The sequence below is a fragment of the Neoarius graeffei genome, chromosome 10 (genome assembly GCF_027579695.1).
Source record: "Neoarius graeffei isolate fNeoGra1 chromosome 10, fNeoGra1.pri, whole genome shotgun sequence".
Lineage (NCBI taxonomy): Eukaryota > Metazoa > Chordata > Actinopteri > Siluriformes > Ariidae > Neoarius > Neoarius graeffei.
Genome location: NC_083578.1, coordinates 75,823,727 through 75,842,564, shown reverse-complemented (window position 1 = coordinate 75,842,564; position 18,838 = coordinate 75,823,727). Strand labels below are relative to the sequence as shown.

General features: G+C 39.4%; 1 protein-coding gene across 2 annotated transcripts in view; it reads left to right on the top strand.

Annotated features, from left to right (window-relative positions):
• Nucleotides 1-12,941, top strand: part of pip5k1bb (phosphatidylinositol-4-phosphate 5-kinase, type I, beta b) — a 117,922-nt gene extending 104,981 nt beyond the window's left edge. The window contains exons 12-15 of one of the 2 annotated variants that reach the window (XM_060930907.1): nucleotides 1,331-1,486; nucleotides 4,937-5,057; nucleotides 9,340-9,457; nucleotides 11,968-12,941. In XM_060930907.1, coding sequence (XP_060786890.1) covers nucleotides 1,331-1,486; nucleotides 4,937-5,057; nucleotides 9,340-9,457; nucleotides 11,968-11,970 — 398 coding nt within the window. In that variant the 3' untranslated portion in view covers nucleotides 11,971-12,941. Of the gene's footprint in view, nucleotides 1-1,330; nucleotides 1,487-4,933; nucleotides 5,058-9,339; nucleotides 9,458-11,967 lie in introns of both variants that reach the window. The other variant, XM_060930906.1, reaches the window with a different exon arrangement.
• Nucleotides 12,942-18,838: the final 5,897 nt, after the last annotated feature.

Sequence of the window (18,838 nt, the reverse complement as noted above, 5' to 3'; positions counted from 1 at the left end):
TTTTTTTTTTTCATTATTTTAGCAAGAACCTTCTGTTAAGGCTACTCTTCATTCACAAAGATCCTTATTTTGTAGCCTTTGAGGAGGAGGTTCGTGACTCACTGACAGTAAAAATAGCACTCGCAGGGATTCTTCCAGGTTCAAAAAATGATCGGGATTTATTTACATAGACACAAAAATTCTTGGCGGCACAGTGGTGTAGTGGTTAGCGCTGTCGCCTCATAGCAAGAAGGTCCGGGTTCGAGCCCCGTGGCCGGCGAGGGCCTTTCTGTGTGGAGTTTGCATGTTCTCCCCGTGTCCGCGTGGGTTTCCTCCAGGTGCTCCGGTTTCCCCCACAGTCCAAAGACATGCAGGTTAGGTTAACTGGTGACTCTAAATTGACCATAGGTGTGAATGTGAGTGTGAATGGTTGTCTGTGTCTATGTGTCAGCCCTGTGATGACCTGGCGACTTGTCCAGGGTGTACCCCGCCTTTCGCCCGTAGTCAGCTGGGATAGGATCCAGCTTGCCTGCGACCCTGTAGAACAGGATAAAGCGGCTAGAGATAATGAGATGAGATGAGATGAGACAAAAATTCTCCGTTTTTGATTTCAAGCAAAAATAAAACAAAATTAACTTAAAATTCAATATCTTAGTGGTCAACAATCTGTTTCACTCCTTACACACAAAGACAACGCACCGCCCCCAGCTGACATCTATCACCCCATTATGCAGGCCGGATGACCTAATTAGGAGGAGGAAGAAAGACCGATCCAACATATTTACATTATTTACTCGTATTTCAAAGCTTAAGATTTAATTACGAATTGCTTTTCTGCCATTACAAAAAGGAAACAAATACATCCTTAGTCAAATAATAATAAAATGATAATGATAATAATTAAATATTGTCAATCGGCTCCAACGCCTTCACTTTACAGAATTTCCATACATGTCCTAATGCTTACGCATGGTACTGTTTATTAAACAGTGACGCTTACACTGCCTGTGGCACAACTTTAATATCCTCCACAGCTTCGACTTCCTTAAACAGTTCTCTTTAAAGCTGCGGTATGTAAATATAACTCAGGTCTAAAACTTTATTCCCTTCATTTGCATTTCCATGCTAATATTAGCTTTATTCCCATGCACTGTTTTGATATGAGAGTTTCGGGACAGATTTTGTTATTTCATAATCTACCTGTGTGTGACATGTGGACAAGCACTGAGACAAGGATTGTTATATTTTGTGAAATTAATTTGGAATGGTAACGCTGGGAGCATTGTGAATGAAAATGAAAATTGTTCTCTCTTTCCCTTACGAGCCCTTTCTGTTTTTCTTTTTTGATCAGCAAACCGGTATTCTCCCTCGAAGAGAGGGCGTAACTCCATAGTCCCGATGAAATCGTCCTCTCAGGAGCTGCTGTCCCCTCAGAGGGAGGACAGAGCGGAAGACAGGGCTGAGAGACTCATGGCAGCTCGCAGTTTGGCCAGTCTGGATGGGCAAGGTGAGCAAACTTGTCACCGTGAATATATACCACTAATGGGCTTGTTTATTACAGCATCTTCAGAAAGTGATCAGTTAAAGCTTCTTAAACCTTTTGCAGCCAGGAACAGCTATTCAAATATTAGGTACATTTTTTCAAACATGTAAGTGATTTATGTGTGAAAGCTTAAAGCGAGACGGCCTTTCGATTTCATAAAATCGTTGAAATTTAGTTCCCTCTGAAATTTGCTCATTGTGATATACGTTTATTTCTGTAATATCTCACAAAACATCAGGCCATTCTGTGGCTGGGAAGTTATTTAATTTGAGGGGATTCCCGAGCAAATAATGTGCATGAAATCGCTTGCTTCGCGCAGTCAAGCAGACAGAGGAAGTCCGTGCGCGCATGCGCAGGTTTACCTTCTTCTTCTTTTGGGTTTTACAGCAGCTGGCATCCACAGTGTTGCATTACTGCCATCTATAGGTTTACCTTTGACCGTGCACTGACAGTTCCATCATTCTGTCACTAAACGAACAGCTGATCACACCGAGGTGTTCGCTGACCGCCGATATTTATTAGTTTGGTCCTGCGTTTCCTTTCCTCCGTATATAACATAACGTGGCGGCACGGTGGTGTAGTGGTTAGCGCTGTCGCCTCACAGCAAGAAGGTCCTGGGTTCGAGCCCTGGGGCCGGCGAGGGCCTTTCTGTGCGGAGTTTGCATGTTCTCCCCGTGTCCGCGTGGGTTTCCCCCGGGTGCTCCGGTTTCCCCACAGTCCAAAGACATGCAGGTTAGGTTAACTGGTGACTCTAAATTGACCGTAGGTGTGAATGTGAGTGTGAATGGTTGTCTGTGTCTATGTGTCAGCCCTGTGATGACCTGGCGACTTGTCCAGGGTGTACCCCGCCTTTCGCCCGTAGTCAGCTGGGATAGGCTCCAGCTTGCCTGCGACCCTGTAGAACAGGATAAAGCGGCTACAGATAATGAGATGAGATGAGATAACATAACGTCTTTTCTTCTCGCTTTCGGTTACTGTAGTCGGTCTTTCACGTTTCATTCGCACACTCACGTCCTCCATTTTTCTCTCCTGATACAAAATTGTATCCCACAATGCCTTGCGCAAACATGGAAAGCCCACCACGTGATGCATGACGTAGTATCTTGAATTGGCTCATGGTGAAGCCGGAAAAAGTAGTAGAGAATTTAGGGCCACGTGGCTTTAAATTCATTAACTGTTCTATTTTAAAAAGTAATAAAATCGGAAGTCTGCGATTCGAATTCAGTAGCTTTCGGTCCACTAAACAAAAATAATTGGGTGTCGGGGAAAATTCTTTTTATGACTTAGACTTGAAAAATCTGAAAGGCGGTCTATCTTTAACAGTATCAGCTAGTTATCAATATCAGCTCATACTCAAAGTTTCAGTATAGCTATTGGGAAAAAAGTGTCATTGTTCCATTTGAATAAATCCAGCAATAACGCTCTTAAAATAATTTTCACAGCCTGTGTATGGTTGTGCTTTTTCTAATTTTAATTCCAAAACATAAGGTTGCTATCGGTAATAATTTGGGGTTTCCTGCAACGCAATCCACAAAGCTGCTGCAATATGAGCAAACAGGCCTGAAAGAAGAACTCTGAACTGAAACTCCACAGCCCTGAATATGACCTTGGCACTTTCAGCCCAACCTACACTATACATTTGCATGTAGTGTTGCTCAGTGCAGCCAGCGTTACTCTTTAGTGCCTTCCAGAGAATGTTCAGAGGGAAGGTTAATTTAAAAAAAAAAAAAAAGTGCGCACATAAGTCTTATGCAGATGAGTTGCAGTTTTTATAATATATGACTTAGTGAGTTTTATGACTAAGAAGGTCATACAGGATAACAGCAGTGATAAAATGAAGCCATGCTGACTAATAATAATTAAAAAAATATATAAATGGAAAACAAACTTGATTGATATTTTTAAAAAAATTACAATAATTTTATAATTTGTGTCGAGATAAACAAAAAAAAAAACCCTGTTATTTTAACTATAAAAGTAAAATATGGAAAGGTCAGAATAGACGTTTTGAGATTTCATGACATTTATTGCAGTTTGATTTTTCTATGTATCAAAGTAGTGGAGCTTCTGTTCATCCATGAATACATGTCTGTCTGTCTGTCCGTCTGTGCCGAGTTTCCCAAAAGCATCGTAGCACAAAGATCATCGTTAAATGGTAGAGCGAGCAGCACAATGAACACTCTCTCTCCTAGTTAAGATGCTCTTAGCGTTAAGAGGCTTTCGGGAAACTCCCCACTGGTTAGTTAGCGAGTTGGCTGTTTTGAAAATAAACTTCTGTAATTCTTTCTGGAGATGATGAACACATACTGCAGTCAAAGGTTTTTAAACACGGAGGTTTTTTGTTTGTTTGTTTGCTTGTTTGATTACAGTATACCCATTATAGGAAATTAAATAAGGAACGCATTAAACATGTGTTCCAAAAAATACCTAAATTTGTTCAAATTTGTGAAATTTCTGTGCAAGGACTTATTCATTGTGCACTCTCAGACGACTTATATACACTCACCGGCTACTTTATTAGGAATACCCATCCACCTGCTGTTTGATGCAGTTCTCTTATCAGCCAATTCATTGAAAGCGGCACGATGCATCGAATCATGCAAATACACATCAAGAGCTCCAGTTCACTTCAAACATCAGAACGGGAAAAATTGTGATCTCAAAGTGTGACTTTCTTTCACTGTGGCATGGGTGTTGGTTTGAGCCAGATGGACTGGTTTGAGTATTTCAGAAACTGCTGATCTCCTGGGGTTTTCACACACAACAGTCTGTAGAGTTTATACAGACAGAATGGTGCGAAAAACAAAAAACATCGAGTGAGTGAGTGAGTGAGTGAGTGAGTGAGTGAGTGAGTGAGTGAGTGAGTGAGTGAGTGAGTGAGTGAGTGAGTGAGTGAGTGGCAGTTCTGTGGGTGGAAACAAACGGCTTGTTGAGAAGAGAGGTCAGCGGTAAATGGACACATTGGTTCGAGCTGCCAGGAAGGATATAGTAACTCTATATAATCACTCTATACAACCGTGGTGAGCAGAAAAGCATCTCAGCATGCAACAGCAGAAGACCACATTGGGTTCCGCTTCTGCAGCCAAGAACAGGAATCTTAGAATCAAGAACAAGTTCCTATTAAAGTGGCCAGTGAGTGTATATAGATAGATAGATAGATAGATAGATAGATAGATAGATAGATAGATAGATAGATAGATAGATAGATAGATAGATATAAATGTCTAATTAAAGTGATCCAGAGCAACCGTTTCCAGTTAGATTTTTTTTCCCCCAATAATGCAAACTGGAAAGTCGCAAACATTTCTCAGCTCTATTATGCCTGTGACTGGCAGCGTAATTAAAATATTAGAATTATAGAACATGAAAAATAATTATCACCTTTCCGCTCCTTTTTTTTTTTAATCTCAGCAGTATTTGGTTCTTATCGGCGACCTGACCTGGTCCCAGTCACAACCACCTACGGCGAGCCTTCTTCAACGGCCACAACTATGTACGTCAGTGACCGATACCTGCCTGCCAGATCAAACTATCGGTAATTCCTTATAAACATACACCCATTTTTATATACACACACATTTCGCAAGCATGCAGACACGCCATATCACTGAAAAACCTTGAGCCACCACATACACACCTGCCGGGTTCCCGCCCTCGTCCCACTCCTTCCACAACAGTCCTCACCTCTGGCATGTCTCCAAGAGCCCTATATTTAACATGTGACAGAGATAGGAAGCCATATCTCTAGATTACAACCTCATAATATCTTTGAGGTTCTCTGTTCCTGTTCCTCATCAGTTCCACCCAGGACATGCAACATGTTTTTCCCTTTTCATTGTTGCCCATGCACCTGTTTACCAGGAAATTTCGTGTCAAAACGCCACTTGAATATTTCATTAGCAACCCAAGAGACCTAACAATAGGGTGAAAGAGAATGTTACAAAAAAAAATTGCATTTAGCACTAAGGCAACAAATACCGCGCTTATATGGCAGCTGTAGTAAACAGGTACACTTCCTTTGTCACCTGTCACCTTGTTCACTAGCACAATACAAAGAAGGGATTATGTTATCCTGGTGGACAAAGCGACAGTCTGGCCATAATAACATAGTGTTGATCTGCGTGTGTGATCCATTCAGTGGCAGAGGTGACTACAAGGTGACTTCAGTGGTTTTTTTTTTTTCTTTTTTCCTTTGATCAAACAGCGCATGTTCCAGCATAACTCGGAAAAATAAACATAAATCAAGAGCTATTATGCCACTGCCGTCAGTAGCTGCTCTGTAAATATATGCACAGCAGTGTGTTTTGACGTTAAAACAGGTTTACTGATACTTTAGTACATATTTATGTTGGATTTTAGAGACAAAAACCAAACCGACGTACTTTGCATCATATTGATTGACATTAATTGAGATTAATGCACTGCCAGTCAGATGTTTTTTAAAGCCCTGGACTTTCCTGAGTTTTGTGTAAGGAATAAAACACAACTTAATAATCATAGCTGGGATGGTGTGATGTATGGAAGCAAATCAGCGTTAATGTTACCACCCTGAAGCTAATTGCTTTCCAGTAACCACAGTGTTTTATTCCTGTTACATCACAGCAATTTGCCAATGATGACAGTCTTTAATTGTGTTGAAGAATCTCCATGAACCAGTTCATTCTGTTATCAGTTATTATAGCACTATAACAGCTGTATACAGTCATTCCTTCACCATTTCCTTTGCTCTTTCTTTCTCTTAGTTTGTTTGTTTTGTCCACAGTGTTTTATTCCTGTTACATCACAGCAATTTGCCAATGATGACAGTCTTTAATTGTGTTGAAGAATGTCCATGAACCAGTTCATTCTGTTATCAGTTATTATAGCACTATAACAGCTGTATACAGTCATTCCTTCACCGTCTCCTTTGCTCTTTCTTTCTCTTAGTTTGTTTGTTTGTTTTTAACCTAGATGTAATTGTATTATTAGACAGCAAAGGGTGCAATAAGGTACAATAGCAGGAACGCACGTGACTTCACCCTCAGCGGAAGTAACACAGCTCTAATGTTGCAAAAACACAAACATCTAAAACGGGAAAGAGGCGCTGTGTAATTGACTATACAAATAAATTTAACAAGAAATCAGAGCTCTCTTTTTACAGACTGCTGAACGCTAAAGAAAAGATAGAAAATGGAGATAGTACAAACGTTCATGAAGTTCATGAAGGCCTATTTGTTATTATTATATCCACATTCACTGGATATGAGCAATCGCGCGCCCTGATTGGCTACTCTGCTACTAGGCTATCAGCTCATATACCATGGGTAGAGAAAAACAAAATGGTGGCGCGTGTTGCTCAAACAACCGAGGATGAAATAAAAACTCTACTCGAAAACAAAACCCCAAAAAATACAAAAAAAGCGACAAAATATCGAATGAAAGTATTTGATGGTAAGACCACATCTTTTTAATTTTTTAAGAATTATTATAATAACATTTTTCACAAATTGCTCCTGTCATTTCGCCGGTTTGTTTACATTCTTCATCTTTAAGCATTAAAATATGTTGAATTTTTTTAGACTGGTTCAAAAGCTCAAAGAAATTTGAAAATTACAGAACTGAAATGTCCAAGGAAGAATTAAACAAAGCTATTCTATACCTCGGCGCGACAGCAAGACGGCACTTTGTCATGTGTCCGCTAAGTGGAAATGATTTTGTCGGACGTTTTGTATAAAGTTTTATTTATCAAATTTGCAAAAAATAAAAATACTCTTTCTCAAAATCCAGTGAATGTGGATAGAATAAAACAGTTATTCCACTCAATCTCGTCGTACATAGCTTATAGCCAACTCGGCACTATGCGCCTCATTGGCTGTCGGCTCATATACGACTCGATTTCGTGGAATAACTGTTAATTAACCTGTTAATTTTTAATAAAATGAATATTTTAGTTCATAGGTTATTTATTATATTTTACTCCAACCTTTAAAAATGTGGGGGAAAAAATTATTGTTGGTTACTAAGAAAATGAAACAAAGGAATATTTAATTTGATAATGAATAGGAAAATAAAACGTTGCTTTTTTTTGGTAATAAAATTTTCATTTAAATTTTTTTTTTCAAAAATATAACGGGAAAATTGAATCGTGAACCCAATATCATGAATCGAATCATGAATTGAGTGAATTATTATATGTGTACTGTTAAACTGCTGAAAATGAATCAACAGTTTCTGATCGGGGCGGCACGGTGGGGTAGTGGTTAGTGCTGTCGCCTCACAGCAAGAAGGTCCAGGTTTGAGCCCCGTGGCCGGCGAGGGCCTTTCTGTGCGGAGTTTGCATGTTCTCCCCGTGTCCGCATGGGTTTCCTCCGGGTGCTTCGGTTTCCCCCACAGTCCAAAGACATGCAGGTTAGGTTAACTGGTGGCTCTAAATTGACCGTAGGTGTGAATGTGAGTGTGAATGGTTGTCTGTGTCTATGTGTCAGCCCTGTGATGACCTGGCGACTTGTCCAGGGTGTACCCCGCCTTTCGCCCGTAGTCAGCTGGGATAGGCTCCAGCTTGCCTGCGACCCTGTAGAACAGGATAAAGCGGCTAGAGATAACGAGATGAGAATGAGTTTCTGATCAGATCAAATTTGATAATTCATAAGTGGCCAAGTTTGAACTCCATTCAATGCTACTATATTACTTGACAAAACGCATTTAGAAATCCTTTACCTGAGAATGACTGATAAGATTCCACAGTGATTTGATTATTTAGAATAAATGTCATATTTACTGACTAGATTTTTTTTTGAAAACATTATGGAACCTCACGAGTAACTGCAATTAACAGATCAGCACAAATAACTTTAATTACGCCATCATGTACAATACAGCAGGTCAAGATAGCGATTTCTGAAGGTGTTGGGGTGTAGTTATACTCTGGCTAACAATAAATTGGGCCAGGATAGACTTGGGTTAATGAACAGCCTCGATGACAGATTCTTGCAGCAACACAATTCTAAGTCCAGGAAGTAAAGAGGTCACATGGTGCGGGCAATAAAAAGAATAAGCACATTCCTCAGCTGGAGTAGGTGATTAGTCAGGTGGCATTCAGGCAGGTGACAAATATAAGGTCTTTTTAAGGTGTTGAGCTTCACTGACATAGATATGTGACTCCAAAATCTCAAATTGGTTGAGATCTGATGACTGTGAAGGATTAACCTCCTTTTCATCCTCATTAAACATGGGGACGGAGTCGTCCTGGAAGAGATCACTCCCATCGGGTTTGAAATGTGTCATCATAAAAGTGGTCAGGAGAAATTTGTTAGAAATATGTGTGAAGTCACTCATCAGCCCATTTTAGGTGTGAAATTATGTTACCTTGTGGGCGCCACGGTGGTGTAGTGGTTAGTACTGTCACCTCGCAGCAAGAAGGTTCTGGGTTCGAGCCCAGTGGCCAACGAGGGCCTTTCTGGATGGAGTTTGCATGTTCTCCCCGTGTCTGCATGGGTTTCCTCCGGGTGCTCCGGTTTCCCCCACAGTCCAAAGACGTGTGAATGGTTGTTTGTGTGTCTGTGTCGGCCCTGCAATGATCTGGCGACTTGTCCAGGGTGTACCCCGCCTCTCGCCCATGGTCAGCTGGGATAGGCTCCAGCTTGCCCGTGACCCTGTATAAGATAAGCGGCTACAGATAATGGATGGCTGGACGTTACATTGGGTTATTTTGTTGCTTTTGGAATAGGGACTACATTTATGATGTTCATCATTCTGGCTGCTTTTTTTGAAATGCCAATTTAAACAAATGAAATATTCTGCCAGTTTCTGTTTCATGCTGATATATGTCTCTGACGCAGATATCCCATCAACTCATACTCGAACTTCAGGCTGGAGGACAGCGCCATCTGTCTGACGTCCGAGCAAAGCACAGTGGACATGGACCGAGACGACGGCTCAGTGCTGGACGTTTACTTTGTGAGTGTAAACTCTGACCTATGACTTTGTTTGGAACATTGTCTTATCCTTTGTTATAGTAATTCATTCATATGAATTTCTGAATGAATTAAGAGTCCAGAAATGATGTTTTCACAACTCGATCATTTAGTCACATGTATATTTAAGTTATTCCACGACATGAGCTGATAGCTGTGTATAAGCCATGTACGACGAGATTGAGTGGAATAACTGTTTGATTCTATCCACATTCACTGGATTTTGAGAAACAAAGCATTTTTATTTTTATTTTTTGCAAATTCGAGAAATAAAAAACTTTATCCAAAACGTCCAACAAAGTCATTTCCACTTAGAACGTAAACAAACCGGCGAAATGACAGTAGCAATTTGTGAAAAAATGCTATAATAATAATTCTTGAAAAATCAAAAAGATATGTTCTTACCATCAAATACTTTAATTCCATATTTTGTAGATTTTTTTTTTTTGTATTTTTTGGGAGTTTTGTTTTCGAGTAGAGTTTTTATTTCGTCCTCAGTTGGTTCAGCGACACACACCGCCATTTTGTTTTTCTCTACTCATGGTATATGAGCTGATATACTAGTAGCAGAGTAGCCAATCAGAGTGCATGATTGCTCATATCCAGTGAATGTGGATAGAATAAACTGTAATATCTCAGTGAATGGGAAATTATTTCTTTTATCATCTTTCATTAATTACATTAGCAGGATGATTGCATGACTGGGTTGCAAATTATCACCTGTAACACTTAAAAATGAAATAATATTGAAAATTAGACCACATATAATTTTATATAAAGCTTTCTTTGTTGGTAATACAGTTCCTGCATTTCGCTCTTGATTGATTACCAGGGTTGAAAGTAACAGAGTTGAGTATTTAGCACAGAATTAGCAAATACACAGAATGTTAATTCCATCCACGTTAATGACATGAGGACATGAAGGACATTCGAATGATTTATTTCAACTACCAATATTACATATCTGTGAGTGGCAAAAGTATGTGAACCTTTGCTTTCAGTATCTGGTGTGACCCCCTTGTGCAGCAATAACTGCAACTAAATGTTTCCGGTAACTGTTGATCAGTCCTGCACACCGGCTTGGAGGAATTTTAGCCCATTCCTCCGTACAGAACAGCTTCAACTCTGGGATGTTGGTGGGTTTCCTCACATGGACTGCTCACTTCAGGTCCTTCCACAACATTTTGATTGGATTAAGGTCAGGACTTTGACTTGGCCATTCCAAAACATTAACTTTATTCTTCTTTAACCATTCTTTGGTAGAACGACTTGTGTGCTTAGGGTCGTTGTCTTGCTGCATGACCCACCTTCTCTTGAGATTCAGTTCATGGACAGATGACCTGACATTTTCCTTTAGAATTCGCTGGTATAATTCAGAATTCATTGTTCCATTAATGATGGCAAGCCATCCTGGCCCAGATGCAGCAAAACAGGCCCAAACCATGATACTACCACCACCATGTTTCACAGATGGGATAAGGTTCTTATGCTGGAATGCAGTGTTTTCCTTTCTCCAAACATAACGCTTCTCATTTAAACCAAAAAGTTCTATTTTGGTCTCATCCGTCCACAAAACATTTTTCCAATAGCCTTCTGGCTTGTCCACGTGATCTTTAGCAAACTGCAGACGAGCAGCAATGTTCTTTTTGGAGAGCAGTGGCTTAGCCCTGCCATGCACACCATTGTTGTTCAGTGTTCTCCTGATGGTGGACTCATGAACATTAACATTGGCCAATGTGAGAGAGGCCTTCAGTTGCTTAGAAGTTACCCTGGGGTCCTTTGTGACCTCGCCAACTATTACACGCCTTGCTCTTGGAGTGATCTTTGTTGGTCGACCACTCCTGGGGAGGGTAACAATGCTCTTGAATTTCCTCCATTTGTACAGAATCTGTCTGACTGTGGATTGGTGGAGTCCAAACTCTTTAGAGATAGTTTTGTAACATTTTCCAGCCTGATGAGCATCGACAGCGCTTTTTCTGAGGTCCTCAGAAATCTCCTTTGTTCGTGCCATGATACACTTCCACAAACATGTGTTGTGAAGATCAGACTTTGATAGATCCCTGTTCTTTAAATAAAACAGGGTGCCCACTCACACCTGATTGTCATCCTATTGATTGAAAACACCTGACTCTAATTTCACCTTCAAATTAACTGCTAATCCGAGAGGTTCACATACTTTTGCCACTCACAAATATGTAATATTGGATCATTTTCCTCAATAAATAAATGACCAAGTATAATATTTTTGTCTCATTTGTTTAACTGGGTTCTCTTTATCTACTTTTAGGACTTGTGTGAAAATCTGATGATGTTTTAGGTCATATTTATGCAGAAATAAAGAACATTCTAAAGGGTTCACAAACTTTCAAGCACTACTGTACTTTTCTTCTTCTGGAAAATAAAGCGAACGAAAGCTTTTGTAAATGTAAATAAAACATTTACAAAAGTCAATACTGTAAAGTAATTTCCTTCTTCTCTGTTTCTGTGTTGCAGTAAGGAGACTTGAAGATCATCGTCTTCCTTATCACTTTTTATCACACACTCTGGACACGACTCGTCCAGGATAAACTCCAGGATTTCACAGAACTGAGTGCTGCTGATGAAAGACTGGACATCTGCCATTATCATGTGGATGATAGGAAAGGAAATGAGATGTTTTATGTGTCCCATGACGTTACAGTAGGAGAGGTGGTGTTTTATGTCTGCAAAGAGGCGAATAGGTCTGAGTCTGCAGCCTGGGGCCAAAGTATCTACAATCATCAAGTAGTGTGTGTGTGTGTGTGTGAGACTTATTGCAGGAAAAAAAAAAAAACCCGCTTCTGACAGGTCAAAGACTGCTTTATTTCGATCAGTTTTTGTGTGTTTGCAGCTTTTTAGTTCTTCTGCACCCAGGCAACACACAGACAGCAGATCATTCACAACTTGATTAATGAAAAGTCATCGTCGGGTTTTGAAATGCAAAAGTGTCATACAGAGATGATTGCTTTTGTTTATATCGCTGTAATATCTATTACACTAGATTTAAAAGTAGTTCAATTCTGAATGTGTAGTTTTTCATATACGATACGAAGGACTTGGAAAGACATCAAAAGTGTCCTTTTTATTTATACCGCCAAAAAATGACTTACATGTTCATGCCGTGGGTGGTGTTAGATGATAAGTCGAAGTTTAATATCAGATCTGCAAAGTCGGGCGTATTTCAGTTTAAACGTGTAAACGTATGAGCTTGTGTGCAGTAGACGTTCCAAAATGAAGGCTTTTTGATAGATGCAGTGTAGATCCACAGAGAATATTTTGTGAAGGGTGGGGCGTGTTTCATATCTGTGAATCTGTTCCGTTAGGAAATGTATTTCATATTGAAGCATCCTGTTACGTGCTTTATATTATTTGACAGTGTGCTTCTGTTTTACACAGACAAATGTTTAATGAGTGATCCGTATAAAAATAGTTTTTTGAATACCATTATTGCACCTTTGTAGATTATAATTTATGAAACTGCTTTCAATAAACACTGTATATTGTACAGGTTGGCTTGTGAATTTTTGCTTGTATCAGGAATCCTCTTTTGAGTGACATTGTCATTAAACCGAGTGTGAAATCTAGCCCTGTTTAACCAGTCGCCATTTTCCATTTTTAACACCCTGTATGGGGTTTTAAAGAGTAGTAACAAGGGTTAACCACACTGTAAAAAAAAATCTTGTCAAATTTACAGTGAAAAACTGGCAGCTGTGGTTGCCATTTTTTCACCGTAAAAAATACAGTGACAGTGTATATGGCTTTACGGTAAGGTATATCAACACTTGTAAAAACAACAGTTTGAAAATGTTCAATTTTACAGGTATTCAATGTACAATAATCAATACATAACTGTTAATTTTACGGATATTCATTGTACAATAAACAACAATGGTTACAAGCAATGATCTACTAGACAGATATATATATTTTAGAATTTTTTGGGGGCTTTTTTCACCTTTATTGGATAGGACAGTGCAGAGACAGGAAATGAGCTGGAGAGAGAGACGGGGAGGGATCGGGAAATGACCTCAGGTTGGAATCGAACCCAGGTCCCCGGATTCATGGTATGACGCCTTAGTCGACTGAGCCACGACAGCGGGCATTTTTTTATTTTTTTAACAGGGCAATGATGTAATTTTAACTATCACATTCTGTTTTAGTATTACAGTTTGTCTGTGTTTAAACTACAACAATTTGTAAATTCTACAAAAAAAATATGATCAATTCAACATATTCTTACTGTTAAATTAACAGTGGTATTTGGTTAGGAGTTTTACAGTATATTGATGTAAATTACACACCGCTTCATTGTTTTTGTATTTACAGTTTTTTTATGTCATGATTTTACATAAATTCACTGTTAATTCTACGGACATTTTTTACAGTGCAGACTCTAACAGTGATAGAAGACTGATGAAAAATTGAAGAGTTTACTGTGAGACAAAAATATTTATAAATCCTCAGTCATAAAGAAAAGAGAGCTACAGAAACAGGAGCTAAAATGTAAGTGAATGGATACAGAGCATAAACAGTCTGCTAGCTGATCTGCTAATAAGTTTAAAAAAAAACACTCAATATAGCAGCAAATTTGTGGGAAGCACGGTGGTGGAGTGGTTAGCACTGTCACCTCACAGCAAGAAGGTTTTGGGTTTGAGCCCAGTGGCTGATGAGGGCCTTTCTGTATGGAGTTTGTATGTTCTCCCCGTGTCTGTGTGGGTTTCCTCTGGGTGCTCCGGTTTCCCCCACAGTCCAAAGACATGCCGGTTAGGTTAACCGGCTGCTCTAAATTGCTCTTGTATGTGAGAGAATGGTTAGTTGTCTGAGAACCCAGCCACCGTTTGGTGCCGATCCCAGGCCTGGAAATGGGAGGGTTGCGTCAGGAAGGGCATACGGCATAAAACTATGCTCCAGTTAATATGACATGGCAGCGACCCCACACACATAAGTGGGACAAGGTAGAAGAAGAAGCAGCAAATTTGTATTTTTGTATAAGTTGCAAGGTTGCCAACTCTTTAACTTTCACATCTTGTCTCTCATGCGATCCAAGCACATCTCACAATCAATCACAGAAAGACCTCACACCTGAAGAGGCGAAATATGTAAGTCAGTCTAGAACTGGCTAACTCCAGTGAGCACAAAGTTTTTGTCGACAGCATAAAGCATCTAGATTTTGATCAGAGTGAAACTTTTAAATACGCCTTTGCACAGACATTTAAAAGTGTCTTGCACTTGAGCAGTTCAGAGCTTTGCTGGGATTTGAACTCACAACCATCAGTAGCACAAAACCTTAACCATTGACGACTTCTTCTTCTTCTTCTTTAGTGTTCTGCCTGATGGCAGGTCTGCTCTGACAGCTTCAGTCAGCAAAGTTTCTTGGGAAGAATTACAGTAGTGGTTTCTCATTGCCTTCGACTGGATTATTAGCTCATCCAGGCGCCAGGCGATGATCTTATGCCATCATGTGTTGTCCGTCATCCGTCTGTCGTCGTCCATATTTCATGAAAATCGCTTCTTCTCTCTCAATTCTTCACTGATTTTTTCTTTTTTGGCAGGAAGGTAGGTCTGCCTGAAGACCATAGAGCTTCTACCCAAATTTGCATAATTGCAATTAATAATGAAGATATGGAGTAATTAAGCCCTAATGAGTAGTTTCCACACAAATCACTTCTTCTCCCTCAATTTTTCACCAATTTTGATTCTTTCTGGCAACTTCTACCCAAATTTGGACCAGAGTGAGCTACACCGTCATTGACGGTCTCGTTATAGAGGTTTTCTCCTCTCAACCATTCACAATTTAGAGTAGCCAATTAACCTAACAGTCAGTGCGTTTACATGCACATAGAGAAAATCGAATTTCTGCCGTAGCTCGACTGAAATCGAAGTTCTAAATGCCATGGAAACACCTTAGCTCGGCTGAAATTGAACCGAACTGGATTTCTCGTAATCGAGCTACGCGACCTAGATTATGCGATTGTAGCCGAGCTACTTAGTGCATGTAAACCCTATCGAGCTACGTAGTCGAGCTACTTACTTCAGCACTGCCCCTTCCGGAAGTGACGAGTGACGAGACTACAAGCAGTTCAACAAGTGCTGAGCTGCTTCGTTGTTGTCCATCTTCTCTCTCTCGATGTTGCTGTCCTCATCGTCGTTCTTCTTGTGAACACGGAACTGATAACTTTGTTTATACTCTTGAATAGCTCTTCTTCATGACGACAACCGGAAGTGTACCAACACGATGGGGCGTGTAGCGCCACCTGTGGCTCGGGTGCACAATGTACCTCACACAATAGCTCGATTTCCTTGTGTGCATGTAGGATTGGATTTCTCTGGCACCCCTGCTGGGACCCTTAGCTTGATTACCGACAGCAGCTCGATTTGGATGTGCATGTAAACGCACTGACTATGTCTTCGGACTGTGGGGGAAACCAGAACACCCGGAGGAAACCCACACAGACATGGGGAGAACATGTAGACTCCACACAGAAAGACTCCCGTCAGCCACTGGGCTCGAACCCAGAACCTTCTCGCTGTGAGGCAATAGTTCTAACCACTCCACCACTGTGCCGCCTCACTACTGACTTACACACCATTAAAAGAGTTGAATTCTGTTGTCACAACAAGCTGTTATACTTTATAAGGGGGACCAGGACCAACCAAATATAGACCATTACCAACAGCAAATTTGAGAGCAAGAGCTACATTACTATCCATAAATAAAAAGAGAAGCAGAAAACAACGTCTAACTAAAAATCCAGTACTAATGGAGCCACTGTAAGGGCACATCGTATGTATCCACCACAGACATGCATTAATTTTACACTGATTTTTCTTCGTTGTTTTTTCCTTACATTATGCAAGTTTTATATTGCTTATTCAGAGAACAAAAAAATTAAAAAAATACAATTAATATATTTATTATTTTTTGATCATTCAAACATAACATGCAGAATATCTGAAGTGGTTTACTATTTATAACATGCTAAAATTTTTATAGCATGCACCTATTTTTATACTTGTACATAAACGCCCAACAACCAACAAGGATGAATTTTATGGAGAATCCTGCGAGTGTGATTTGATTTGATTTGATTTGATTTGGCAATATAAATATATATATAATAAAAACATACATGTACATATCGCCGAGGATGACACAAAAAGCATTAAAATACACTTATTTCCATTGTGGTCCTCAAGATGACAAGATGGTTGTGGCAAACTTGGCACGTAAAAATAATAAATTTGACAATGTAAATATTTAAATTATAAACATACTATGATTAAACTAATTTATCACTAGAAACAAAAATTGTATTTAAAAAAACATAATTAAAATTAACATAGTAGATACTCGTAAAATAATAAGCATTTAACCATTGTAAAAAATAAAAATTACTGTACAATTTTGGCACCTAATACATACATAACTAATAATAACTAAAATCGTTATTTTCTTCATTCATTATTTTAGCCATTAAGTGTTCCTTTACACATTTTTTGAAAGTAAACTTTGAATCTATTTGTCTTACTTCGATTGGCAATCCATTCCAGCATTTAACACCACAAAATAAAAAATAATTCTTTCCAAACCCATTCACCCTAGGGACAAAAAAAGCTGATTGACTCTGTCTTGTATTATGTGTTTGTGCTGCACTATGAAATTGACCTTTCAGGTATGAAGGAGCATTTCCACGCTTAATGTTAAACATGTGATTTAGTTGGAGTTGCTCAACTCTATACTGTACAGGCAGCAAACCAACTTTGGAGAACTCTGCTACACCAATGTGTGCTCTGGGAGAGAGGTCTAATATGAACCTTATCACCTTATTTTGGGCAACTTGTAACCTTAACTTGCTCTTCTTAGTCAGGCCATTGTACCAAGAAGAGCAAGCATAGTCAAAATGACACTGGACCAAGGCAGATACAATTAGCTTCCTGGTTTTCAGATTAAAATTTCGACAGTTCCGGTATAAAAATTTTATTTTGGTGGAAGTCTTTGAGATCACTCTCTTCGCAATTAATTCGCCAGAGAGAGATTGATCCAGATTTACACCAAGATATGTAACCGACTGCCTTGGTCCAATGTCAATCCCACCACAAGAAACATGTATACTGTCACATTTGGCTAATTTTCTTTTGGACCCGAAAAGTATTAATTCTGTTTTACCGAGGTGTAAGGATAATTTATTGTCAACCAACCAGTCATGCGCCTTGGCCATTTCATTACTGAGCCTTTCTTCAATTTCTACTGTGCTCCTGCCTGATACAAGTAGTGCAGAGTCATCGGCATATAATAAAAGCTTGCAATTGACTGCTGCCGGCATATCATTCACATATATGAGAAATAAAAGAGGTCCAAGTATTGATCCCTGGGGCACACCACATTCTATATCACACTCATTCGACATAGTGCCATTTATGTCCACAAGCTGTTTGCGGTTTGATAGGTATGATTTAAACCAACCGACAGAAGGACTAGACATACCAAGACACTTCATCTTATCTAAGAGAATGTTGTGATTAACAGTGTCAAAGGCCTTTTGCAGATCAAGCATAACCATACCTGTATAGTTGCCTTTATCACATTCTAGTTTTATGTAATCACACAGGTGAATTAGGCAAGTATCTGTGGAGTAGTTGGACCTGAAACCAGATTGAAGTTCATACAGTAAGTTGTGGTCCATTAAATACTCATTAAGCTGGTTATACATGAGTCGTTCAAAAACCTTTGACATTACGTTCAATACTGACACAGGTCTATAATTACCAACTTCAGTTTTAGATTTTTTCTTGTATAGTGGAACCACTCGAGCAAGCTTTAAGTCATCAGGAACCTTGCTGCTACTGATCGACAAGTTTATAATGTGCCTCACTGGACGAGCAATAACATCCGCCCCATCTTTAAGAAATCTGGCTGGTAGGTTGTCTAGACCAGTTGCTTTACTGGCACTCATGGAAGTGAGAACTTTATATACTTGGTCAAAGCTGACTTCTTTGAGGCTAAAACGGTCACCAGATACATTCAAATTTATATAGTAGTTTCTAACAAAATCAGTACCAAACATACCAGTACAAGGTGGAAGCTGCTCGACGAGCTTAGAGGCTATTATAGTAAAAAAGTTGTTAAAATAATTAGCCACTGTTTCTGTTTCAAATGTCAATGAGTCATCGATTTCAAGACCAATGCTGCTGACTCTGGATTTGCATTTTGAAGATGAGCCCAATGATTTTATGGTCTGCCATAACCTTTTGGGGTGATTTTTGTTTTCCTCAATCTGATTTTCAAAGTAGTCAGCCTTAGCTTTTGTTTTTTTATACTTGACCTGGTTACGATAAAATTTAAACT